Genomic DNA, 26,208 nt, shown 5'->3' on the forward strand with positions numbered 1-26,208 from the left:
AGGGGTTGAAATAAAGCCTTTTTGTAGAGTAAAAGGAAAGTTCTTTCAAATGGTCATGTTTTAAATGAGTAGTATTTTTTTTTTAACTTACCAATCTTTTTCATTTTAATGTAAATGGAGTTTGTGGTGTTTTTAGTTTTGAGCTTAAAACATTTAAGCAAAGATCACAGATTCGATCTTAGCTTTGCTGTAATCCTTAACCCCACCAATTGTCTTGCACATGAGTGCTCTTTGACATAAGCGTGAGTGGATAGATGTGGATGGATCAACATAAATCCGTATCTTACGGATTATCAGCTCATCAGACTGTGCCTTACTGCCATAGCATCGTCTTCCTACCCTGAAGCCAGCCAGCAGCATCCTCAGTAAGGAGTGACTACAGAACTTTGACCCTATTTGTGTGAATTTGAATCAAAAACAGTGAAATCAAAAATGTTGGAAAACTAATACATAAAAAATCGTCCTTGGGGGCACTAGTTCTTGGTAATTAGGATAGAGACTTACTGGGTAGAAGATTTAAATGTAATCTTTGACATAAAATTTCCTTGGGTTTACTATTAATCATAAATGTTTAGAGGTCCAGAGGGAGGTAGGCAGTGTGCCTGGTTTGTTTTATTGAAAATTCACATCCCAGTGGAGCTACAGTTCTCTTAAGTGTAGAAGTTCTAAATTTATAGTTTAGGAAAGCTCAATTCTTGGAATAAGATGTAAGTTTTAACTGAAAATTAAACACATGGGTCCTGGCAGCGCTAGAATGGTGAAATACAGCCTTGTTATGCATTCTTCTTTCCTTGGATTCTCCTCGGTGATTAACACCGAATTTCTTGGAACCATTTAATAGGTTATCTGTTTGTTTTCTTATTGTAGTTTATTTAGATTAAATGTAGAAGAGTTACACTAGAGAATTCTATATGATGTAATAAAAAGATTTATAATTCGTGGTTTAAAAACCCAACGCATGACAACTGAGATACTCTATTTTGTGTGGCTTTTGTTTTTGTAGTTGTCATCTTCTTCTCTACATGAACCTCTTTGTAACTTGTTAATGTTTACTAAGTATTTTAAAATCCTATTTTACATATAGGTCAGATGCATTTTCTTAGTTTCATGTGCTTAAAATTAAAAGGTTCCTTTTATACTGTCTTTTAAGATACCTGCAGTTATCTTTGTAGATTGTAATTGCCATATTACAGGGTCTCTTTTCTTTTCTTTATCTGACTGACCCCCTCCTAATACTTCTTTTTAGCCCTTTTGTATCCTTTTGTTGACTTTGTAAGAAATACCTAAGGTAATAGTTTTATTTATGTAAGTAGTTGGGTTGACAAAAGGGAGAAGTAAATTGACTTAGGGTTTGTGTGTGTGTGTTTTTTTTTTTTTTTTCTTTTTGATTTAGGGTTTTTTAAAATGAGGAAGATAACAGAAGGCACACAATTAATAATTTGGGCTGTGAAATGCATGTTATACTGTGGATTTCATTATTCCTGACACTTGTGGATTATGGAAGAAGTAATTGGTGGTGTTGCTGTAGTACAGAGATAAAATAACTTGGATAGGTTTTTATTAATATGAGAACTGGAATTATAATTCAGTATACTCTTACATAGATTTTACTTCTTAGAATAAGTTCTAGCCTAAAGGAAATTAAACATTTCTATGGTATCATAATTAAACTTGGAAGAAATCTGCAGTATATTAAGGGAAACAAATAAGGCTTGTTGATGACAACTTGACAATACTACTCTATGAGATTTAAGATTATTTCCCCATTTGCTTTTAGAAGGGCTTTAAAAAAATTTTTTTTAAAGATTTTATTTATTTGACAGAGCACAAGTAGGCAGAGAAGCGGGGGGTTGGGGGGGGAGAGGGAAGCAGGCTCCCTGCTGAGCAGAAAGCCCCATGTGGGGCTTGATCCAGGACACTGAGATCAAGACCTGAGCCAAAGGCAGAGGCTTAACTCACTGAGCCACCCAGGCACCCCTAGAAGGGCTTTTTAAGAAGCATCATTTTGGTACCTTTGACATATTCCTGTTTCTGAGCAACGTTAAAAAGATGGTTAAGGCTCTGAAGTTCACTGTATAGTATAACCCACTGTATACTGTTTATGTACACACATATATGCACACCATATAGTCCAATGTAGTCACTGGCCACTGAAAGATCAGTTCATTTAGTAGACAACATTTCAAGTGCTCACTTGCTGTCATTGTAGAGAATGTTCTAAAGAATAGCTCTATACTAAATGCCAGTGTTCTAAAGAATAGGTCTATACTGTATGGGAATTTTAATGCTGATACATAACATTTGGTCTAGTCCTTGAGAATTAATGCTTTGGGGATTATATTTGGCTTTTTGTGCATTATTGCATATTTTGAATTATCTTGAAAACCGGAAACATGGTTTTTGATTCAAACTCTTGAGGATCCTTGAGCGGTTAAGATAATCCTGGTTTATTTTATTTTGAGTATATTTCTTCACATTTAAAAATATGAATATAAAACTAATAGATTACTGTTGGATAATAAGGTTTTGACATGAATTTGCAGCTCACTTGGTAAGCCTGTTGAGTAAATTATGTTACTTCAGGAAGAAAATAGTTGTAATTCTATCTAAAGCAAATTTATATTAAACATCAAGGTTGTCATATTAAAATTTCTTCCAGCATGAGATGTGAATATAACAAAGTATTACTGAGATTTGAATGAAGTTTCATCCTGGGGATAAACGACGAGACATTTAGGTTATCTGCTTATTCAGTAAAGCTTAAAAAGAAAAAAGTATGAAGATACGTTTCCAGATGGCGGAATTCAAAGATAGGTGTATTCATTTGCTTTCCAGTTGGGAAAAATTTTATTCTGGAAAAGTTGGGAGCTTTCAGAGCCATCTTAACTGCCTATTTAATGCTAAATTCATAGTTGGAAATTGGGAATCAGGGCTTAGGGTGGTGGGTAGATAGATTTTCCACACTACTTCCTATAAGCTTAGACTTATTTGAATAAAAACCCATCTATATCTAAACATCAAAAGTTTATAGACTGCTACACAGAGTAGTTCAGGCAAGGTTGATGAATAGTATTTGGGGTGTATTTGGTGGGCCTTCAAATTACATCGATAATCCTGCCAAACAGTTTTAGGAAACATCTAAGATAGTCCAAAGGAATGTAAATTTCAGCCCGAAATACCTGGGTTCTCATTTAAAGTACCAGCATTTAATCAGAATTAGAGTAGAAGTAAAGAGTGAAGATACTAAAGCTTTTAGTGTTTACTTGTGATTTTGCCTACATATTTTTTATAGGCCCCAGACATAATTAGTATGGATAATTACTATATTGACTGAGAAATTAAAGATCTTCTTTCCTGTGATCTATAAACAGTATAATTACAGAATGAGTTTAGATTCGTTTTACTGTTCATTTTTAAGAAGGTAATACAGAAGAATCTGGGTGAAAAAATTTTATTTTGCTAGCAGAGTATTATGATTCAGCAAGATAACTAAGAGTGATGCAAGAAAAAGGGGTTCATTCTGAAGGTACGAAAAGGAAGATTAGTAATTCTTTTTTTTTTTTTTTTAGATTTTATTTATTTATTTGAGAGGGAGAGAGTATGAGAAGGGGAAGGGTCAGAGGGAGAAACAGACTCCCTGCCAAACAGGGAGCCCAATGCGGGACTCGACCCCAGGACTCCAGGATTGTGACCTGAGCTGAAGGCAGTTGCTTAACCAACAGAGCCACCCAGGCGCCCAAAAAGATTAGTAATTCTTAATGCATGAGATAGAACTAGTCTCTCATTGTCACATATTCCTTTTCTGCTATATAGGTCTTTGATTTAGAAGAAGTATTTCATATGCAGTACACAGTTAAGTTACAGATAGCCTTTATTTAGCTTTTAAGGAAAAATCCTTAGCCGTTAACGTATCTTACTGACTTCTTATGTTTGTCAAATCCATGCAGTACCCATTAATCGTTCTTTGTAAATGAATTTGGGAAAACCTTCCCATGTCAAATAAACATTTTCCGAAAATAAATTTTCTTGGGTGCTAAAAATTGGTGAGTTGATATAAGTCAGTATGAGCTCTTAACATTAGAATAAAGAACATCAAATACTTAATTTTTCTTTTACGGTTGAGCCTTCCACAAATCTGGTAAATTGGGAATGTGCTCTAAAGATTACCCTTTTAAGAATTTTCCTGGACATTATGAAACATTTAAAAAAGTTAAACTATAAAATCAATCTGCTTAGCACAAAGTTTTTACAGGTAAGGTATGAGCTTTGAAAAGGAAGACCTAAGTCCATGCAGATATACCTCATTTTAAGTGTTTTCCATTCATGTTCTGTACCCCCACAGAAATACTTTACTTTGGGTCATTAATGTATGTGAACTGAAATATTTTTCAAAGAAATGGAGTTCCTAAGACCAAATTACCCCTGAGCATCCGTAAGAAGATGAAAAGCTGTGTGGATGAGTGAAGGGGAGACCACTGATAACAATAGTGGTTTTCTGCTCGCTTGTTCAGGAACCTTGCTTATTGCTTCTGAACATTATGCTAATAAGTAAGGTAAAATGAAAACTAATGCATATAAAGTTAGCAGTTAGAAAATAGTTCAGAATTTTTTTGGTAAATGACTCGTTAGTGAAGGCCAGAGAGTTTTAAGTTCTTTGCAGTTTTCTATGATTGTAATTTGATAAAGTAGAAAATATGAAATCATATTTTGGGTTGAGTTCAGCTGCTGCCTCTGATACTTTATAACTTCTCTTAAATCCTCATCTACTTTCCAAGTTTCCTTTTTGGCATTTTTTTCCTGTACTTTGCAAGATTGTTAATTTTTAAGACTATTTTCTATGACATGTAGTGGCTAAAGAGCATTTTTTAGAATTTAGGGGGTCTCTCATAATTTGAGATAATTATCTATGTTTTCTTTCTTAGCCTGTGGACATCTCAACAGCAATGAGTGAGCGGGCACTTGCTCAGAAAAGACTCAGTGAGAATGCATTTGACCTTGAAGCCATGAGCATGTTAAATCGAGCTCAGGAACGGGTATGTAGTTGTTCTAATGTCTAAGTGAGAATTTAATTAGATAGTTGTGTCATAAGCAAAGTCTGCGGCATGCTGTTGAAATGTAGGTCCTTATCTTAAAAATCCAAGGAAATAAATAATTTGGCATTATTAGTTTATTTAAAATGAAAGTGATTTGGGGCATGATCATTCATTTAGTAAATATTTATTGTATACTATGTGGCAGGAACTGTTTAGGAGAATACAGTAGAAAAAATTCGCTGCCCTTAAAGAGTTCGTTATCTGGTGTATAAAAGTAGCTCTGTGCCCATAGTAGTCCTTTGAAATGTAGGTACTATTATGACTTGCAGTTTCAGCGGAGAAAACTGACAGTGGTTAGTCAGCCTGAAGCAAGTATGATGCTGTATGTTAACTACACTGGAATTTAAAAAAAAAAGTGATGAGGCAGTCTGAGTCCATGGTCTGTACTTTTAACAGTAGACAGCTTTTCCATTTGTCTTCTGCATTCCTTTGGTAGATCTGTATAGAAACAGTAAATACACATTCAGACAGATAAGAAAATAATACTGCCTGACAATACCAGGGTACAGTAAATCTACTTTGAAGGACCGACAACTGATTCTTTAACCTGCACAATAAATGTTGGTGATTAACGTAGTGCTCAGTTTTTAAAGACAGCTGTTTTATGTGTTTGTACAATTTCCTGTGTTTATTACTCCTTAAACATGTCTCTCAAATTTATTCTGGATTTCTAATACCACAGAAAAGGTAGTTCAAAAACTCCGGTGGTTATGACGTTTATATGTGTACATAGGCAGAAGGTGGGGATCCTTTGCTGTACAAACTGTTCATGTATTCATGTGATACTTTGAAGGACGAGCATTACAGTTACGCTTTTTAGTTGTTAGAAATACATCTCAGATCTTGTTACAAATGGGACCCACTGAATGTTACCAAAGTGCTTCTTTGGAGCATTTAAGAAAAAATTTAAATACGTATAAAAATTCAGCATACTGTTTTAAAAGTTGAAGTTTCAGGTCAGCCTTTTCAAGAAAGACCTAAACCGTTTCATGTAGTAAAATAAATCAGTGGGATTTTGAGTAGGTAAGTACTTTTACTTAATTCATTGAGGCATTTGTTTTTCTTTCAGATCGATGCCTGGGCTCAGCTGAACTCCATTCCCGGTCAGTTTACCGGAAGTACGGGAGTGCAGGTTCTGACACAAGAGCAGTTGGCCAATACTGGTGCCCAAGCCTGGATTAAAAAGGTACAGGACATCCGCATATATGAAAGTGGCCAAGTACAAAGTTAAGATTTTTTAAGAAAATGTGTTACTAAAAATGCACAAAGAGGCCAGTGACTTTAACCAAAATTCATGAGTAAATTTGCGCTGTGTGCATACCTAAGATGGACACTGAAGATGGACCTGATTTGTGAGACAATGGCAGATGGATAAATGGGGCTTAAGAGCTGCTCAGTTTATATCCTCAAGTTTTATTTCTGTATTGCTGCCACTGGGATTTTGGGGGGTGGTTTTTTAAAACTGTTTTGAATGCTAACGGTGTATCTTAGGTGCTGTGCAGAATGTTCCACAGTTCCTGTTGGACTACTAATCTAATGATTTCAAAGCAGTGGTTCTCAAATTTTTTCTCATCATGGGATACTTTATTACAGGTTTATTTTTGGTGGATCACTGCCCCTAAGAGCCCTCTTACCATCCCAGTTTTTCCACTTCTCTGTTCCTCTGTCCTCCTTTCCCCTTCCGTAGTGCCTGTGCCCTCTTGTAAGCACTCTTGGCCCTTCCTCCTCATCCCTCTGGTGATCTCCAGTCCCCGATCCCAGTGGTTGTCCGCGGCCGGTTACAGCAAGTTGGTTGGGAGGCCCCAGGATTAGCTCTGCATGTGGTGATTTTGCCATGGGACTGGACGGCTGGGGAGGAGGGCTGGAGTGTGTGTGGGGGAGGGTGGGCAGTGCTGAAGGGGTGGTGAAGCGGGTGGGGAGGGGACAGAGGATACTTCTCTGTGGACCACCATTTAGGCCCTGGTGGCCTCTGGTGATCCGCAGGCTCAATTTGAGAACCACTGATCTCATGAAAAAAACAGAGTAAGACCTAAATACAAGGGAGAGGACGGACGCCTCGTGCTGTGAAGATGTAGGTGCTCCTGGTTTCAGATTCCTGCAAGGAGACCTGTGCACTCCACCTACGGCTGCCTCATTGTTGGGGGAGTCTTAGGTGGTTATGAAGGGCTTTCTAAATGCCTTCTGGTGAAGGGATGTGGTTTGGTTGGACGGGTGATGGGAAATTTGTTTCAGGAGTACTGGCAGCATGGCAGTGCTGAACTGGGAGGCCGCGTGGTCTAAAGGATTGGGAAGGTTTCTTTATCCTGCTGTACTCCTGACTGCTTTTGTGATCATGGGCAAGTAATTGGAATTTCAGTCTCCAAGTGTCATAAGAAGACAAGTTCTTATTACTGCTTCTCAGGGTGGTAATTAATAGCGTGACGGGATTTAGCACCTATTGAAGAATGGCTGATTGCTAGGGAATGAACTGAATTTCGGCAAAAGGAGATTTTGGTTGCTTCAGAGCTTTTAATCTCATAATACTTCAATTTTGATAGCATTATCTCTAATGACCCTCTTATTAACAAATTAATATAAAACATATACCCTCAGTTTGTCTGTCATGGGGGGGAGATAGTTGCACATTATAATAGGTGTATGGTGGGCATATGGTCAGATTTATGGAAAATTTACAACTTGTTTATAATTTACTAGGGATCGGTGTTAGAAAAAAGATGAAAATCTAGCAAAATATTTTAAATTTTGAGTTCATTTTGGACTTAACTGTATTACAGTGTTTAAAAGTAGTGATTTGTTTAGTACTTGAAAATGGCTGTCATCTCATTGGGAAGAATTACAGTTATACACCTATTTGAATACTTTTAATTCTTTCATACTATTTAATCTTGAAGCTGAGTGCTCAGTATTTCACGAAGTTAAACTTGAAGCTTATATGGGCATTTAGACACATACAGATTAAATAGTCTTGTACGTTATTAGGTAGAAACTTCTGAATGCTATTCCATTGCAAAATTTTGGACTTCATTTGGATAATGAACTTGATCCATAATGCTTATATAGTTCTAAAAATCATGTTAACATAACCTGCAAAAAATGAATCTCTTAAGGATTAAATTGGTTCCCCGCAGACTTTCCCTTAATTTTTTTTTGGACTTCCAGTCTTCTAGGCAGTTGACAGGTTTTAAATAATTCACATCATGTTAAATGTTATGTAAGTCATTTTGATACATTAGGAGATTTGTTCATCAGATAAGTTTCTAAATAAGAAGGCTGTGCTTTCAGAAAAACTACCATTTATATGTTTACAGAAGAACATTTGCTAGTGATACAAAGGAGGGAATATTTATAAAAATGTGAAGTCATTAGCTGAAAATTTAACATCTTCACTGTCAAATACCACAAAATGTCTCTTTATTGCATTTAGAAAACTTTTTCAATGATCATACAGGTTTTCTTGCCTTGCTATTGCCCAGCACCCTCTTTTTTTGTTAAAAACTCCGTAGAATGACAACATTCTCCATATTCTTTTTAGTTTGTTACAGTATATTCTTAGATGAAAAAGAATGAAAAGTTTACCATTATTACTGTTTGTCAGTAAAACATTTTTAACTGGTAACTGACTTAAAAGAACCTTTCTTTTTTGGAATTGAGTGGTTTGAACAAGACCCGATGGGTATTGTTTGCTATTACAGTTTCATTAGATTAAGCAGCTTTTTGGTGAACTGTGTACACACTGGGGTAAAGAAACATGAAGATAGTAGAGAATGGAAACTGAGTTGGAAGCCTGGGTTTTTTGGGGATTTGCATTATACTCTGCACAGTTGCCCTTTTTTTTAGGAGTGTTGCCTGGAAAAGAGGGGCGGATGAACCTGGAAGTAAGTAAAAGTCATTCTAGGTGTGTAGCAACAAGGCAGTCGATACCCAAGCATCAGCTAACTTTTCTCTTTATACATCAACACTGCATGGCCTGCACCAAATAAGGAACTGAACCAGGGGTATGTTTTTACCTCCACAGCTGCCTCCTTCCATCAGAGCACCTGGTTGAACTTAATGTCTAGTCACACGTCATTGGCATGCCTGCTCCCCAGCATATAATTTACAAAGCTGGGGAAAAAATAAGACGATACAGTTTTACTACTGTGTGTAAAAACAAGATAATAAAAAATTTAGTATTAACTTATCAATACAGGAAACGATTTATGCATACTCTTTCCAGAGCTACCAAAAGTTTTGACTCCCTCTGTTGATAAGTTAATGACTTTTCCTGTAGATTTGCTAGAAAATGTAAATCTAAAATTTAATAACAAGGGGAAGTAAAGCAGGATTTGGAGATGTTACAAATTTTTAAAAAATGGCCATAAACCTCAACAGTAGAATTCGTTTGCTGATGTCCTTTAAAATAGAGGCATCGCCTGTACATTTCTCAATGTGTGAAAACGACTGTTGACCATGCTAATGTAGATAGTTGTGCATCTTATGACATTAAGTGGTTTGCTGCTTTGATGGAAATTATGGTTCAGTGGGTTGGATACAAGAGAGATGACTGTTCACAGAATAACCTGTGAACTTTCACCCCTCTGTATGGAAACTTGTTTCAGGGCCAAATCCTTGTAGCTGTCTTCTTGCCCCGGTCAGTGCCAGCCCTACTATTCACAACACTGCTGCCACCGAGGCCTAGGTATGTAAACGCTTAAGGAGTTTTTTACAAGTCTTTTAACATCACGCTAGGTTTTAAAAGAATTCAGTTTCAGTTTGGTAGTAATGACAGGGTATTTTATGTGACTGTCCGTTTCTTACTGTGTAAATACAGAGACTTATCTTTTTTGCTTCATAGGGATTTTCTTAGTAAAATGTTTATACTTGCTTTATGGTAGAATGGGGAAGAAAACTTGGGATGTTAACAGTATGCTTCTTCAGTGTCCAAACTATTTCTAAATGATTTCTGGGCTTTATTCATTAACTAGGTACACCTGGGACAATTAATATTATTGACTGTTTTAACATTGCCTTCTTTTTATTTTGCAAGCTAAGAAGAGATACCAGTGAACCTAAATAGTGGACGAAAACAGGAGTGTTCTAATTTTTTTTTTTTTTTTTTTTTGGAGGGGGGCATGAGGGCCACTGTTTTAAACTGCCATTTATCTGCCTTATTTGACTTTGAAAATACTCTTACGTTAATGTGAAATAATTAGAACATTCACACTACAGTATGTATATAAGTTATAGAAATTTTAATTGCTATATCAGATCTAGAAAAATAAGATTTTTTTTTAAAGTTACACTGAGTTTGTAGTCAAATTCTAACTGTGCAATGGGGACATTTTACCTTTCTTTCTTTGGATAGGATCAGTTCTTAAGAGCAGCCCCGGTAACTGGAGGAATGGGAGCCGTTTTGATGAGAAAAATGGGATGGAGAGAAGGAGAAGGATTAGGAAAAAACAAAGAAGGAAATAAGGAGCCTATCCTAGTTGATTTTAAGACAGACCGAAAAGGTAACACATTGTTTCGGGAATGTTGATTATGCCTCCTTTAATATTTAGGGTTTCATTACCATCCTATTTTATTATTTTTTTTAAATATCCCTTTTTTTTTTTTTTTTAAGGTTTTATTTATTTATTTGACAGAGATCACAAGCAGGCACAGAGGTGGGAGAGAGAGGGAAAGGGAAGCAGGCTCCTGCTCAGCAGAGATCCTGATGCGGGGCTGATCCCAGGACCCTGGGGTCATGACCTGAGCTGAAGGCAGACGCTTTAACCCACTGAGCCACCCAGGTGCCCCATCCTGTTTTAAATTGAGCTCTATACCCATTGTGGGCTTGAACTCACAACCCTGAGATCTTGAGTCCTACACTCTACCGACAGAGCCATCCACGTGCCTCTTTAAAAAAATTTTTTTTTCTTTTTCCCAAAGTAACCTTCCTATATTTTGATGTCCGTGATACTTAAGTGGGGCATATTTACGGCTGTTATGACATGAAAGTTCTGCCCATTTGTGGCAGCTTTTATGGATACGGATGGAATCACTGATTGGAGCTAAAAGGTGGTCTTATATTAGTTGCTTAATATTACGGAAGTGTGCATAAATCAGTGTAATTGAAATTTCAACTAGATTTTAGTTTAGTAAATGGTATCCCCTTTTCTTTTTTCTTGACGGGGAACATATACTTCATATACTTGTCTTTGTTTCTAGGTAGGATGTAGTTTTTTCCTTTCTCAGATATTTTATCCCACATATTCTCCTTATTTCCTATTAGAGTGCTGTTTTGTCTTCATTTTATATAAACCCTTTTGGCATGTCCCTTTCTTAAGCTCTAGTTGAGTTTTCTTGGGCTGGGGCTGGAGACCACTTGCTGACCGCAGCATCAGCTGTTCGTATTACCTTGTGCTTGGGGCACCTTGGGACTTTTGTCTTTACTAGTACTTTGCTACTCAGGTGGAGATCTGTCTACATAGCCTGCACACAGTTGCTAAGTATTAAAAATACACTCGGGGGGGTGGGCTGCTGGGTGGCTCAGTCCATTAAACATCTGACTCTTGGTTTCAGCTCAGGTCATGATGCTCAGGGTTGTGAGATCGAGACCTGCATTATGCTTTGCACTAGGTGTGGTGCCTGCTTGGGATTTCTCCCTCCTCTGCCCTCTGCCCTCACATTAAAAAAAAATATGTATATATGTACTTAGTGCTCATTGATGACAGCCAGTTGGTACCTTTTAAATAATACCTTCCTTTGGAAAAACGTCTTGCATAGGTGGGGCTGAGCTGTCAGCTTTGCGATTTTAATAGCTCGTATAAATCCTGATTTTTAAGAACTGGGAAGTTCAAAACTGGAATTAATTTTCTGTAACTTTGCAAACAGAAAGGTAAGGTTGAAGTTAATGTAGTTAAATTACTCTGTCCGTGAATTTGGAAACCAACCAGCTCGGACCAAATTGTGTCTTATAAAATGTTTTGCATCAGAATTTCTATATTGTCATCCAGAGAATACTGTGATATTCTGTGAATACTGTGATGCCATTTTTTAAATTTGAAATTGGTAGAATTTATCATCATGATTCTCAAAATAGGCTGGAAATAGCATGAGAGTCATCCTTGCTGTGGCATCAGTTCAAATTTTGGATCAAATTAGGAAAGGACATTGTACTGATACCACATTGGCATTGTCTTAATACAAGTTGAACACATTTTTTGTGTGTCCTAGAAGGTGACTGGTTGGAAGAGAACATCTGTGAATGTGTCATGTAGTTACAGGGAACATCCTTTTTGGAATTGTGTTAACAGTGTTGGGTTTCGAGAAGCATGGTGACAAAATTAGTGAGGAACTGATTGAAAATTCCCAGGAAAGCATGGATTTTGGCTAGTAATACAGTGAAATCCCATTGGAAAGGGAGATTATGCAGTGAGACTATCTTCTGTTCATATCATTTGATAAGTCAGAAAGTGGTTGTTTGCTGGGAAAAATACAGACCCATTTCTAGAGACACCCTCTTTTTTTAATTGTTCAGGGTGTGTGGCCTAAAATCCTCACCTTTTGGGGAACTTTAATTGGGCATTTTGTTTAATGGCATTGGAAGCCTTTAGAAATCACTTGTAGTAAATAGCCACTACTTTTTAAACTTAGAAAGAAACAGTCCTGGAGATGTTAAATATGGCACTATTCATATTCTAAGTTTCTGTGTTCCCTGAACATTTGATTTTTTTTTCCCAATTTCTAGTATCAAGGTATATGAACATGAAGTATATGTTTATATATTGAAACATAGGGAAACAAGTCAAATTACATAAAAATTAAGGGTAGTGGGAGTTGAATATTTTATTGGAAGGCATAGGTTGTGATTCACGTTCCTAGAATCCTTGTATAAGTTTAAAATGATGCTTTGGAGTTTATTCAGTGAACATTGGCTTTTTATTTTAAAGGTCTCGTTGCAGTAGGAGAAAGAGCACAAAAGCGGTCCGGAAACTTCTCTGCTGCAATGAAAGATCTGTCAGGTGAGAGCACATTTTAATTTCCTCTTGTCCCATCCCCCACCTTGAATTCCTAATTCGTTACCACAGAGAGTGAAAATTAATGGCTTTTTTCCCCTCTGTAGGCAAACATCCTGTGTCTGCTTTGATGGAAATCTGTAATAAGAGAAGGTGGCAACCACCAGAATTTCTCTTGGTCCATGATAGTGGCCCTGATCATCGCAAACATTTTCTCTTTAGGGTAAATATGAATTTCTGCATTATGTACCCTTATTAATTTGATGCCTAGAGGGTGAGGGATAAGCATTGTATGGTCACAGGATTGATACATTGTGGGTTGGGAGTGAAGATGTATGTGTGGGCAGAAGTGATAGGGATTTGGGATTTTAAAATAAGTGTACTTTAACATGACCTGTTAATACCCTATTTTTCAAAAATGATGGAGGGAAAAAGATGGGCAAATCTGGTGAATCATTTGTTGACATTTTCTAATGGAACATGGAGAATTAATTTTAATAGTTTTATGAGGGTTTTTCTCCATTCCCTACCTCTCCCCCAGTCCCGCCCTCCCATTTGGAGACCTGCTTTTAATTTGCAGTCCCTTTTCCCAAATGATTTGCTTTTTCTGGGTTGAAATTAATTTGACTTACACAGTGTGGGTTTTATATTTTGGTAAATTATTTTTCTAGCATTTAGTGAAAAAATACAAAGCTAATAGATATTAAAGTTTGATGCTGTTCTTATTGTATGTTTTTCTTGAATAGGTATTGAGAAATGGAAGCCCTTACCAGCCCAATTGTATGTTTTTCTTGAATAGGTATTGATAAATGGAAGCGCTTACCAGCCCAGCTTTGCCAGCCCTAATAAGAAGCATGCTAAAGCCACAGCAGCTACTGTGGTTCTTCAAGCAATGGGCCTTGTACCAAAGGACCTCATGGCTAATGCCACTTGCTTCAGGAGTGCCTCACGTAGATAGATTGAGGTTTTATATTAATCATTTCAGATAATTTTACTCTGCATCAAAATGTATTTCCTCTTTAATGTTGTAAATATTTGGCAATTTAAGACATTGTGTAAAAAGCAATCTGTACAAACATCTCCAGGCTTTGATTTTTGTACCATGGAAATTGTATTTAACCATACAGGGTTTTGGTATGTTTATATTGTTTACCTTAGTGATGTATTTGTTTAAGTGGCTAACATCCAAACGATTGTTTGAAGGCATCCGTAATCTTCAGTGTGGAATGTTAAATAACGCTTTTATACTGTATTTTGTACTATGATGTAACCTCCCTTCCTTATGGCTAGGCTGCTGTAACACTTGCCTGTAATCAGTGAAGGGCTGTGCACCTTGTACTAGTTCACAATGGGTTCTGCTGGACAGATACTGGGCCAGTGTTATTGAGGTAATTAAGCAAGATCTGTTCCACAGGGCTAATGCCACCAACTCCCCTTAAAATTTTGTAGAGGTTATAAACAGAAAGTGGTATGTTGTGTGATGATCTGCACTAAGTCCTGCATTCCCATCAAAGCCACCTGGGCCATGAGAAGGGAGTCAAAATGAAGTCTGATTAGAATTCTACTGCAGAGGCCAAGTACATTTAGTATGGCATTGAGTTGTGATATAGTTTTACTTTGATGTGCATTTTGAATTTCAGCTACACCTAGATAGACGTTAAATGATAATTAAAATGCTGTAACCAACTTACCTAATAAAATCGGCACCCAGCCACTATTTTGTTGACTATGAGAAAGTTTTAAGTTTATGTTAATTTTTAGGGTCTGATAGAATATTTCATGTGTATTACAGTGGTATTCATAATGCTATGTCTCTAAACTTTATTTTCAAAAGCTTAAGGCCCAAATATAAACTTCTCTGGAATAAATGTGGTGTTTTATTTTCTGGATCATAAAGTGAACACATACTTCTTCACTGAATACTGTTATTTCTTTACCCAATGCTTTTGATTTCTAAGTACTTTTATTTTTAAGAAAATCTGAATTACACACACACACATACACACACGCATGCATGCACACACCCCTACAGGAGCAATAAATACTACTTTACCATGACAGCTGAGCATACATTACAATTATTAACACTATTCTGTGGGGAATACAAAATACCTTATCCGACTTAACATGCATTAAGAAACCAAATTTAATATCTTTGAGAAGAGAATAATTATAAATCAGAAGGAAAGCAGCAACTAAGAGACACATCAACAATCATCAGCTCAACAGGTATGGTCTACATTTGTTTTCTATCTTTATAAAAAGAACCTGCCTATAATTGCAGGTGATTTATCAAATATAGTTTTGCCCTGATGCCATCAGTCATAATGCCAGGAGAGAACAGTAATTTAGCTTCAGTTCCCATTTGCAAGGAAAAACTGACATTCAGGACATTCAGTTTTCTACTCCGTTTATAAATTAGGTTGAAAGTATGGAAGTCTCAAGTTATTGATGTTTCTAAGAAGTTGGGGGTTATCTTCATATCTGAACGAGCTAATCAGAATAGTAAAAATGCTGATTTAAAATCTTAATCCTCTGTTTAACTCATGTAATAAAGTAAAAGATTAATGTTTATAAACATTTGAATATTTTAAAGATCGTTCTATTCCTTTAACTTCCAAAATGAACTTTAGAGCCAAAGGGATAACAATCTTGAATTTCCTTGCTAGAAGGCTTTTTTCCTCAAAGATTCCTTTTAGGCTTACTTTGATGTTCAGGATCTCCAATTATAAACGTAGTCACTCATTTCCACATGTCGTAAAGATGATTTTCCCAGTATTGGTGTTCGACTAAGTTGGTCCAGAGTCTTACGATGCAACCCACAGTTAGCGAGCTCCTCACGAACGGTCTCCTGTGGAAATTTGTACTCAGGTCAGTTAGAAAGCACATCAGTCTTTGGACACTCAGACTTCACTCTTGGGACTCCACCCCACGTGGGGCTCGAATTCACGACCCTGGCAAGTGCTGCATGCTCTTCCGGCTAAACCAGCTAGTTCCCCTTTAGATTTTAAAGTAGGCTCCATGCCCAGTGTGGGGCTTTTCAGTAATTAGGATTGATAACGCTGAACAGTACAGGTTAATAAACTGGTGGTATGGGTTGCACGCTCTACCAGCTGAGTCAGCCTGGCACCCCTGCACACTCCAATTTTAGTCATTTCCATGGAACTTTGAAAAACACCTGCCTTACTTATTTGTTCATAGATAAAGGCAGTTCATTATCAATAGACATGAACCCTAAAAATTTTCCAGCATCCACAAATAATTTTGGTTACTCTTAGAAGTCTGGCAAATGATAAAAGCATGAGGCAATTTTAAAGGTCTTAATTATAACCTGTAAATAAAAACTATGACGAAAATTGCAGGCAAATACTAAATATCTGTAGTTGTTTATAATGAAAGAATCAGGTACTATAAAGTTCCAGATCTGAGATGGCCATGAACACATAACTTGCCTTTTCTTTGTGTTGGGGAAGTTCCAGTCATGTTGAGTACGACAATCTAAATTCCTAACATCTTCCTCAAAAAAACCAAACTTACCCCTTCATCTTAGTAATTAGGATTGATAAAGTTAAAATTAGTGCAGTTTAATACCCTAAGACACAAGTTTGGCTTATAGTAACTCACTTCTTCCATCTGAGGAAACTAGCTACGATGAAATGCTTACAGCTGTCTACTATGTTCTTGTCCTTAAGATTTTATTTATCAGAGAGGGAGGGAGCATGCGCATTAAGCAGGGGGAACGGCAGGCAGAGGAGGCAGAGGGAGAAGCCGGCTCCCTGGAGAGCGAGAAGCCGGCTCCCTGGAGAGCGAGGAGCCCAATGTGGGGCACGATCACAGGGCCTTGGGCTCATGACCTGAGCTGCTTAACCCACTGAGCCCCGCAGGCGTCCCTACAGCAGTCTCCTTACCTTACCCGGTCCTTCCTTCACTGACGGGCAGGCATTAAATACAGCAGTTGGCTCATGTGTATACAGTCCAGCAGAAAATGACCCCTTTTGTGCAGACTGGAGTAGCATGGTTACAGAATGCAGACAGTGAGGCATGACGGGACCTGTGATCTCCAAACTAAACTGGTCTTTGTATCCAGAAATAGCTTGTGTCTTCACATTGACACTTCGTGCCTTCAAGAAAATTTAAAGAAAAATTGACGGTCACCATCTCTCAAGCTTTTGTCCCTAGCCAAAGACTTGTTCAATAACTTCATGTGGGTTTTCCTCTCTACTAACCAATGATGGACTGAAGAAGGTAGAGCAGAGGCAAGAGTCCATGGTGTTGTAATAGCACTGTATGGTGACGGCAGCTACTACACATGACTGTAGCATAAAGTAGCTCACAAGACATCAAAAGAATGCTATAGGAGGAAAAATGTTAATTCTCCATCCGTAACGCACCTCCAAATTATGACTCAGTGTAAGCATGTTCTAAAGAATATAACTTTTCATGTGGTATCCTGACTTAGTAATATACTTGTCTTATTAAGAAAAATTTTTTTGAAGATTTTTATTTGAGAGAGAGCACAGAGGGAGAGAGAGGGAGAAGCAGGCTCCCCGCTGAGCAGAGAGCCCAATGCGGGGCTCGATCCCAGGACCCTGAGATCATGACCTGAGCCGAAGGCAGAGGCTTAACCAACCTGAGCCACCCAGGTGCCCTCAAAAAATTTTTTTCAAAGTAGGATTCATACCCAGCATGTAGCCCAGTTTGGGGCTTAAACTTAATGACCCTGAGATCAAGACCTAGTGAGCTAAGAGACGTTTAACCACTGAGCCACCCAGGTTCCCCCATAAAAATTTTTTTTAATGGAGGGCACCCGGGTGGCTCACATGGTCAAGCATCTGCCTTTGGCTCAGGCCACGATTCGGGGGTTCTGGGAGAAGTCCCACATCAGACTCCCTGCTCAGTGGGAAGCCTGCTTCTCCCTCTGCTTCTCCCTCTCAATTTGTCCCTCATGAATGAATAAACAAAATCTTAAAATTTTTTTAGTGGAAATATAGTTGACACACAATGTTAACATAGGTTTCAGGGGTCCAATGGTGATTCTACAACTGTATCCATTCTGCTGTGCTCTCAAGTGTAGCTCCCACCTGTCGCTGGACAGTGCTGTCCCAGCACTGCCGACTATGCTCCCGATGCGGCGACTTTCATTCCCGACTTCCTCATCCCCAACTGGAAGCACGTACCTCCTCCCCCTCCCCCTCACTCCCATTCCAGTTCAGTAACATAATTTCAATGCAGAATACTGGGCAAATAGAAGAATAAATTCTATTTTTTAAAAGTAAATAAAAATTCTACTGCTAATAACATTCACTATACCTTTTGTATTTACAAGCATAATTTTTTTCAGTACTGTAGATATATAGCTGTTCTTTTCACTTATCCATGATTCAAGTTTTGAGATTAATAATTTAACAACCTCGGCTAGGATCTTTACTGGTTAAGAAATGAGACAAAATGAGATCGAGCAACTTTTCCATATGGCAAAATGCTTTTGTTGCCAATCATATTTATTCAGTCAGAAAAAATTATTTTCATCTAATTCAAATAAAACATTTCTGTAATAACTATATTTTGATCTCATTTCTTTGATACATCTTTATAAATGAATGATTTTTTTCACTGGGAGGAAAGCAAAGACACAATCTGTACCATACAAAATGGCAGGAGTTATTAAAAATGAAGACTTTGATTTATTCTTAAAAGGCTAATTTATGAGGATCAGTGATTTATCCCCCCCTTTTCATTACCTTAAGCATTTGCATCGTGGCACCTCGGAAAGCTACAGGCGATAAGAGGGTTGGTGGAAGTCCTGCCTGTGGACCTGAGCTGGCAATTAAACTCTTCGAATTGATCAAAAAATTCAGCAGCGTCAGGGTATTCGTTCCCTTCACCAACACAACGGACTCCGGTCTGTGGTCCATTTGCACTTCATGTTTCTCTTTACATCTGAAGAGGACCATCAAGGAACTTGCAAATTTAACTCCCATAACCAATGGGAAAAAAACCTTGATTCTGAATCACTTCGGACCCTTTCTTCCCATTCCGAACTGGAAATGCTCTCGCCACCCAACTCTGCTGCCATTATAACTCACTGGTTTAAATCAAAATGATTTCTCTTTGGCCATGTGAATTTGCTAGAAGTGGACACCTCACAAAAAGTAATTTCTTCTCTAGTCAAAAAAAAAAAACCAAAAAACCCAACCATGCTCTCCATGGAATTTCATTTATTAAAAAAATAGTAGTAATTGTTCATGGTTTACTGGTACTGAGGGAGTTTGTTATTTAGTGTCGTGCTGGAAAATTAGTTTAAATATGATCTTAAGGTAATTTAAGATTATAGTCAAAGAAAGCTGTCCGTCACTATTACATACGTAGCTCACTAACGGAATTAAATGGAAACCAACTGCAGTTAACATAACAAAGGATACAGCTTGATAGAGAGCACGTCTGGTTTTTTAATTTTATCTTGCACACCCATCTCTTCCAGCCAGGAAAAACTTTCATCTTCATCCTCGTCACTGATTACTTGTTCCCTAGAAAATTGTTATAGTTAAGAGTTTCCAGTTCATAAAACGGTTCCCTCTACCAAACAACTCTACCAAGTCCGTAAGTCCTTAGGTGACACAAAAGATGATTTTAATCACATACTCTCCCTGTCCCAGGCTGGTCCCAGGTGCCTTCTTCTCATGGCTATTTTCTTTTATTAACGGCAGAGAAAATTCAATACCTACGTGAGAAAAGAAGAATATAACTGAGTTTTCTTTAATATAATCTTAAAGAACTTAACAGGTATGCCCTACTTTTACAGAGTATGAAATCTAAAGATCTGATCTTTTACCCTTGATCTATTAAGGGACTAGCTTTCAAGCTTTCTTGACACTAGCCCAACACACACACACACACACACACACACACACACACACACCCTCTTTTCAAACAAAAGGTTCAGGAAACAATACACACTCTCACTGCATGTGGTAAGGTACTCTTTCGTAAAGTACTGACTGAACCTACTAAATAGATTCCATGATCATTAATGGTTGACCCAGTTGCAAAACTGTTACTAAAAGGGGGTGGGTAATTTGTACTATCAAGGAATTTCTAGAGGAACATATTCAGATGGGAACTTCCCAGGTTAACACGTGGTGGTCAGATCAGAGAAGGGAATACCACTAACTTAAAGCTATGCATTGGGGACAGCTTAAAGCACTGCTGGGGAAAAAAATCAGAAATAAAGATGGTTCTGTAGGTAAGATTGATAAAAGACCATTCAACTGGCAAAAAGACAATTCACATTTTAGCTTTTAAGGAAAGTAATTAAGATACAGTGTGGTATTCTCATTTTAAGCCAATGGTTTTACCTTCATTTTTCATAGCTTCTCTTATGCCTCTAGTTGTAGGAGATATGAGAGCTGTGATGACATCATTTCCTGCTAATCCTGCTGCGCGGAACAGGATGGTAAACTGGTATGTACAAACGTAGAAATACGGACAAAGTTTTGTCTTCAGCAGATTATAAAGAGAAGTGAAGCTCACAGACCTATGAAGCAGCAAAATTTAGATTTTTAAAATGTATTTAGCTTAGCATCTAAAATTCAGTTTTATATCATTCGGTTTGATACGTGATTGAAAACATAATACATTTATTACTGAAAATGGTTCGAATTTTTGCCACTACATATATAACTTGGCTTTTACAGGACTCAGATCGGTCATGGGACTCACTGATGACTTCTAAATACTTTGACCAATAGTGTTTACTGCTTAATCACTAAATGTTTTTTCTTTAAATAAAACACAATTGCTAATTGGTTGCTGATCTTTCTCTGAGCAGCTTCTGCTGATGAGAAAGGAAGCAGCCACTGAGAATAACATAAAAGAACATCTGTATATGCTTATGGAACACTTACACATACTTCCACAACTGCAGGAAGAGTGAATAAGAGTTAAAAAAAAAATTAATAATTTAAACATTCGTTATTAACAGCTTAGAAAAAATAATTCAAAAGGACACAGAGATCATTTTACCACTACATATTTCCACATCACAAATAAGGAGAGAACACTGGTAAAATGAAAATTCACTTTTGGATGCACCAGTTTTTAATCTTACCAGTCTCTCGGGGTGCCTGGGTGGCTCAGTGGGTTAAGCCTCTGCCTTTGGCTTGGGTCATGGTCTCAGGGTCCTGGGATCGAGTCCCACATCAGGTTCTCTGCTCAGCGGGGAGCACTGCTTCCCCCTCTCTCCCTGCCTGCCTCTCTGCCTACTTATGATCTCTCTCTCAAATAAATAAATAAAATCTTTAAAAAACAAAACAAAACAAACAACTGCCTTAAAAACGACAAAAAAAAAAAATCTTACCAGTCACTCATTAGTACGTGTTGCAAGGTTTCATCATTTGCCCAAGGGCTTATCTTTCCAGCCATTTTTCTATCAGCTCCAATGCGAGGGAACAGCGGTAGCCAAGGAAAGGCAGGGTGAAGCCAATAGATAAGACTCTGCTGGAAGGCACAACGGAGCTCAGTGGAGACTTTGGGATCCTAAAATCCAGAGATGATATTGGACAGCTTTGGGCACATTAGAAGTAGACGATTTCATTAAAAAGCATCGATATGCCACTAATTCTCAGAATCTTTACTGTTTCTTATGGGAAAGTATTAATAGCGGTTACAGAGCCTAAAAGGTGGTTTATTCTTGCCTGTGCTTCTTGACTGTTAAAACATATCAGAAGGAAGACTTAAATACAGCGGGAACATTCCCTCGGCTCAGCACTGACTGCCGCCTGCTACCACGGAGGAGGATTGTGGGGATTTATGCTGCAGTAGGCGATACTACGTTCCGCCGCGCTCCCCTCACAACTGTTCCAACAGCAGCCAGTACAAATGGGGAACACGAACCCCAAATCCTCCGGATCTATTTATTAACAAAGCTGTACCAAGGCCTCTTTGAGGTAATCCCTTTTCATCTAGTTTGAGCTGATGAGCTGCTTGGGAGGCGAGCAATTCCGTTTCTCCAAAACCATTCTAGAACTCAGGACCTCCACTGCAGTATTTACAACAGACTATCAACCCCGAAGCAAGAACTAGTATACATAAAAAAAAAGAACACACGCCATATCAGAAAAGCAGCGGAATAACCAATCTGCCTTTGCAATCCTACTCAATTGCTTGCCATTTCTTTCCCTTAGATTATCTTGCTCAAAAGACCTTAAAAAAGAATGGCTTAGTTCAAACAATTCCTGCCCAACCCATTAACTAATTCTCAGGACAGGTCCCTAAATTTAATGGGCAGTTACTGAATCTGACAGAAAAAACTGCATGAAAGCACCATTTAGGAAATACAAAATTGCCCAAGTCTTTGTGTCTCTAAATGTCAGAAGGAGAACTTAATAGAAGGAAGTATCTGTGCCATTTTGCAGAGAAGCACGTTTTACAATTAATTTGTTCCTTTAACACTTATCTGTTTTCTCAGAATTACCTGTATACTTTGAGGCAAAGTAACTTCTGTTGCCCTACAATGTTGGATGACACCCTGAGCTTCTTCCTGGGCTTTCAAATGATCTGCCCAGGTAAAGGGTTGAGAAGAGGTGAAAAGGAGTCGAGTTTTAATACTCCAGTCCACAGGTAACTCGGTACTTTCTGAGAATGGAGTATCAGATTCGGAGAACGATACTTGCGGAGTCTTTTAGAAAACAGAGAACACAAAAATTAGTGGAGTACCAAAACCAAACCAACGAACCAAACCACCTACCCCAAAACCCCTTTGATTTTATTTATTTATTTATTTATTTTAAAAAAGATTTTATTTATTTATTTGACAGAGATCACAAGTAGGCAGAGAGGCAGGCAGAGAGAGAGAGAGAGGAGGAAGCAGGCTCCCTGCTGAGCAGAGAGCCCCATGCGAGACTCGATCCCAAGACCCTGAGATCATGACCTGAGCCGAAGGCAGCAGTTTAACCCACCGAGCCACCCAGGCGCCCCCCAAAACCCTTTTAATCTAAAGATTTGATCAACCAGCACGATCACAGAAATGTCAAAATTTTATAAACTGTGTAAGTAACACTTAAAACACACTACACACTATGAAACACTCTAGAAAGAGTTACTCAACTGTGGTTTCGGACAGTGGTTTTCTCTGAGAAGCGGGGATTTATTGTTATGGGTGGTATTGGTGGAGGGGCACATTTTACCTGTCAGGTTATATATAGTTCTACATAATTCAGTTACAAGAGGCATGTACTATTCCCATGATCATAATTAAAAAAGAAATCAAAATCTATTATTGATTTTGCTGTCAAAGCAAAAACCGGATTCCAAGTGTTTCATTATTTTTTAAAAGATTTATTTATTTATTTCAGTGGGGGAGGAGCAGAGGGAGAAGGAAAGAACCTCCAGCAGACTGGGCAGGGAGCCTAACTCGGGCTCTTGCAACCCTGAGATCATGACCTGAACCGAAATTAGGAGTCAAACACATAACGGACTGAGCCATAGGAGGGCCCCTCCAGTGTTTTAAAAAGTACCTTTTAAGCCTCTAAAACTCTGGAACCAGGGCTAAGCAGCTCCTGCAGGGAAGAGTAAGAACTCAGGCAGGGCTCTTAAGAGGCCAGATGTAAAAAGCATTTCCTGATTTTAAAATTTCCTTCTAGACTGTTTTGCTGTCTTTTCAAGGCAATTTTCGCCACTTTACAATGATTCTTTGAGATGACATCACATAAAAATAACAGGTAAGGGGGAACTATTTTTTTCTTTTTTAAAAGATTTTATTTATTTATTTGAGACAGCGAGAGCGAGCGAGTGAGTTAGCACACAAGCAGGGGGAGCATAAGAGGGAGAAGGAGGCTCCCCGCTGAGCAGGGAGCCCAGGACCCTGGGGGAATTATTTCTAAAAGACCCCATCTATTTCCGTGAAAGGGAAAGTGGGTCTTAGCTCTTGTCGCCTGCTCCTATTAGGACAAACTCTATCTGTTAAACCATCACAACAGGAAAATCCGCGGATTGGTATCAAGAGATTGAGCGTGTGTTGTGGTGGTGTCAGCAAGGTTCCGCGACATGCCACAACCTGCGGAGGTCATCTGGGGATCAAGTCTGAAGATTCAGTTAAGGACAAAGTTCAAACAGCAGCGGAGCGTGGACTGATGAGCTGGAGCTGTCACCCGTCACACAGGAACAGTGTCAGAACAGCTGGAATAGGGGAACCTCTATCTACACCAACCCTGGCGTCGGTACCACGAGAAACACCATTTTTACATCGTATAAACTCCACGCCGGTGCCGATGCCATCTTGACAGCCCTGGCACAGATGATCACTCAGCACTCCCGGCAAAGCGATCTTCCAAGTAAATGTTTCTGAGAGGTATGGATTTAGATTATAAGAGTATACATTCTAATAACATTTACAAACTATTACCTGGAGTAATTCGGCAACGGTGGTTCTTTCAGGAAACTTCTCTTCCCACAGCAAATCATTTTCCTGATTAGAATCTAAAAACTGAGGGGGGAAAACAACGGTTCTTTTCAGTCCTAAGTGATGCTGGAGTTCGCGTGAACACGGACAGAGCCTCACCGGGCACACAAGTTCCTCCGCGAAGGCAAGTGCAGGAATTCACATGCAAATCACTAGCTCAGGGTTTCAGTCTGAACTTTACGTCAAAATGGGGCGGGGGGGGGAGGCCGGGGATACGTGCGCCTAATAACTGATGTAGATATCCCAAAAGTTTCAAAAGGCTCTGGGGTAAGAAAGGGGCTAGGAAATTCGGACTCCAGGACTCCCGAGCATTCCTCTTTCTCCAGGATATTTTCGAGCGCGGGAGAAGGGAGGGTCTCCTGTAGCCTTCCCACTGAGCAGCGGCCCTCCTGGAGGAGTCGCTCCGGGATTTTTCGAGCCGTCTTCCCACTGACCTCTAACCCCCAGGGGGCCCAAGCCCGGCAGGACCGCGGGGGGCGCGCCCCAGGGCCCTGCGCTTCCCTCAGGGCGGGCGGCCGGAGCGCTCGCGGGGCGCGCTCCACACAAAGCCCAGCTTCCAGAGCGACCTCTCCCAAGGCTCAGGGCCCCTCGACCGCGGCGCCTGCCGCCCTCCGCGCCCATTTCCCCTCGACCGCGACAACTTGCCCGGATTTCACAGCGAATCCCCGCACTACGAGAGCCCCTCGCCGGGCAGGCCCGGCACACTCACCGGGCCCTCCGCCTCCTGCGGGCCGCGGGGCTGCCCGTCGGGGGGCTCCGCGGCGGCCGGCGGCCGGTTGTCCAGGCGGGCGAACGGGTTCCTGCGGGTCGCGGCCGGGCCGCCGCCGCCTCTGCCCGCCGCCGCCGCCGGGAAGGGGCGGAGGAGCAGCCCGGCCGCCAGAGCGGCGCGGCGCGGCGCCGGCGCCGGCTCGGGCTGCTCCCCGGGTGAGGCGGCTGCCCCGCGGCTCCGGACCCGTTTTCGTCGGAGCCGCAAAGTCTCGGGGGGCTTCTTGAAATTGGGCGAGTAGCCAGGCACCGAAAGGGCCATAACGCGCGGCTCACGCAGAGGGGCCGGCCGGCCTCCCCGCCGGCGCTTCCCGCGCGCGCCGGCCCCGCCCCCGACGTGGCCCCGCCCCCGAGGCGCGGCAGAGCGCGAGCGACGTCGGCCGCCCGCGAGGCTCCACCCCCATGCCTTGGTCGGGTCTGGTCCCCTCCGCTCCCCGGTGCTCCAGCTGGGTCCTTGGCTGCAGTTGGGTCCGGGGCTCCGACGGGCACTCCCCTATCTGGCACCGAAATAACTGACACGCCATTTAAATCTGCAGCAGAGATGTAATGGGCCCAGAACATGGCGCTTGGATGAAAAGGAGACGTCACACTTGAGCTGCAGCTTCTTAGGTTTACAGAGGGCAGCGGCGACGTCTAGAGCTGGCGAGAGCGCCCTGCGCCTCCCTGCCCCTGGCCGAAGAAAATAGAGAACCCCAGCAGGAATCAGCAAGTGCAGCCCCCTAGCCCCTGCCACGCATGGCCACAGCAGCCTCCAATCCCCTCCACCCCGCACACGCTGCAGCTGCCACCGGCAAGTTACGGTGCTGGTCCTGTTTGATCCCGAGGAAACCCTGAAATAAATGAGTGCTTGAAAAATTTTTAAAGTGTCTATGGACTAGATCCTTTGAGACTTGAAAATAAACTCAAATGATTG

The 26,208-nt window shown here is 39.9% G+C and overlaps 2 protein-coding genes across 6 annotated transcripts in view; one reads left to right on the forward strand and one right to left on the reverse strand.

Moving 5' to 3' along the window:
- The window catches only part of SON (SON DNA and RNA binding protein), a 32,920-nt gene extending 17,980 nt beyond the window's left edge, over positions 1–14,940 (forward strand). Inside the window, 8 exon segments of the mRNA XM_032354039.1 lie at positions 4,923–5,033; positions 6,163–6,279; positions 10,438–10,585; positions 13,007–13,078; positions 13,180–13,295; positions 13,872–14,000; positions 14,002–14,058; positions 14,061–14,940. Of these exon segments, the coding sequence (XP_032209930.1) occupies positions 4,923–5,033; positions 6,163–6,279; positions 10,438–10,585; positions 13,007–13,078; positions 13,180–13,295; positions 13,872–14,000; positions 14,002–14,058; positions 14,061–14,246 (936 nt within the window). The 3' untranslated portion in view covers positions 14,247–14,940.
- DONSON (DNA replication fork stabilization factor DONSON) lies at positions 3,854–26,145 on the reverse strand. 5 transcript variants are annotated; one of them, XM_032354162.1, is made up of 11 exons: positions 25,240–26,145; positions 24,474–24,554; positions 22,545–22,748; positions 21,429–21,607; positions 20,428–20,606; positions 19,715–19,793; positions 19,495–19,599; positions 18,814–19,012; positions 16,981–17,193; positions 15,778–15,923; positions 3,854–5,531 (listed from the first exon to the last, which is right to left on the reverse strand). In XM_032354162.1, exons 1-10 carry the CDS (start codon positions 25,555–25,557, stop codon positions 15,786–15,788), a joined length of 1,695 nt encoding a protein of 564 aa, XP_032210053.1. In that variant the 5' UTR covers positions 25,558–26,145; the 3' UTR covers positions 3,854–5,531; positions 15,778–15,785. The 5 variants fall into 5 exon arrangements, 4 of the variants coding, with proteins under 4 accessions (XP_032210053.1, XP_032210044.1, XP_032210060.1 ...); XM_032354153.1 differs by lacking the exon at positions 3,854–5,531 and adding an exon at positions 8,900–9,197; XM_032354169.1 differs by lacking the exon at positions 3,854–5,531 and having other exon boundaries at positions 15,200–15,923; positions 16,986–17,193.
- Positions 26,146–26,208: the final 63 nt, after the last annotated feature.

This window comes from Mustela erminea, chromosome 1, assembly GCF_009829155.1.
Source record: "Mustela erminea isolate mMusErm1 chromosome 1, mMusErm1.Pri, whole genome shotgun sequence".
Lineage (NCBI taxonomy): Eukaryota > Metazoa > Chordata > Mammalia > Carnivora > Mustelidae > Mustela > Mustela erminea.

Bases quoted from the DNA above. Each gene is read 5' to 3' on its own strand.
- DONSON (XM_032354162.1), bottom strand. From the start codon at position 25,557: ATGGCCCTTTCGGTGCCTGGCTACTCGCCCAATTTCAAGAAGCCCCCC. The intron at 21,608-22,544 runs GTAATTCTGAGA...TCTGGATTTTAG, and splicing joins CTTTGCCTCAAAGTATACAG to GATCCCAAAGTCTCCACTGA. The intron at 17,194-18,813 runs GTAATGAAAAGG...ATTTTCTTGAAG, and splicing joins CCACGATGCAAATGCTTAAG to GCACGAAGTGTCAATGTGAA.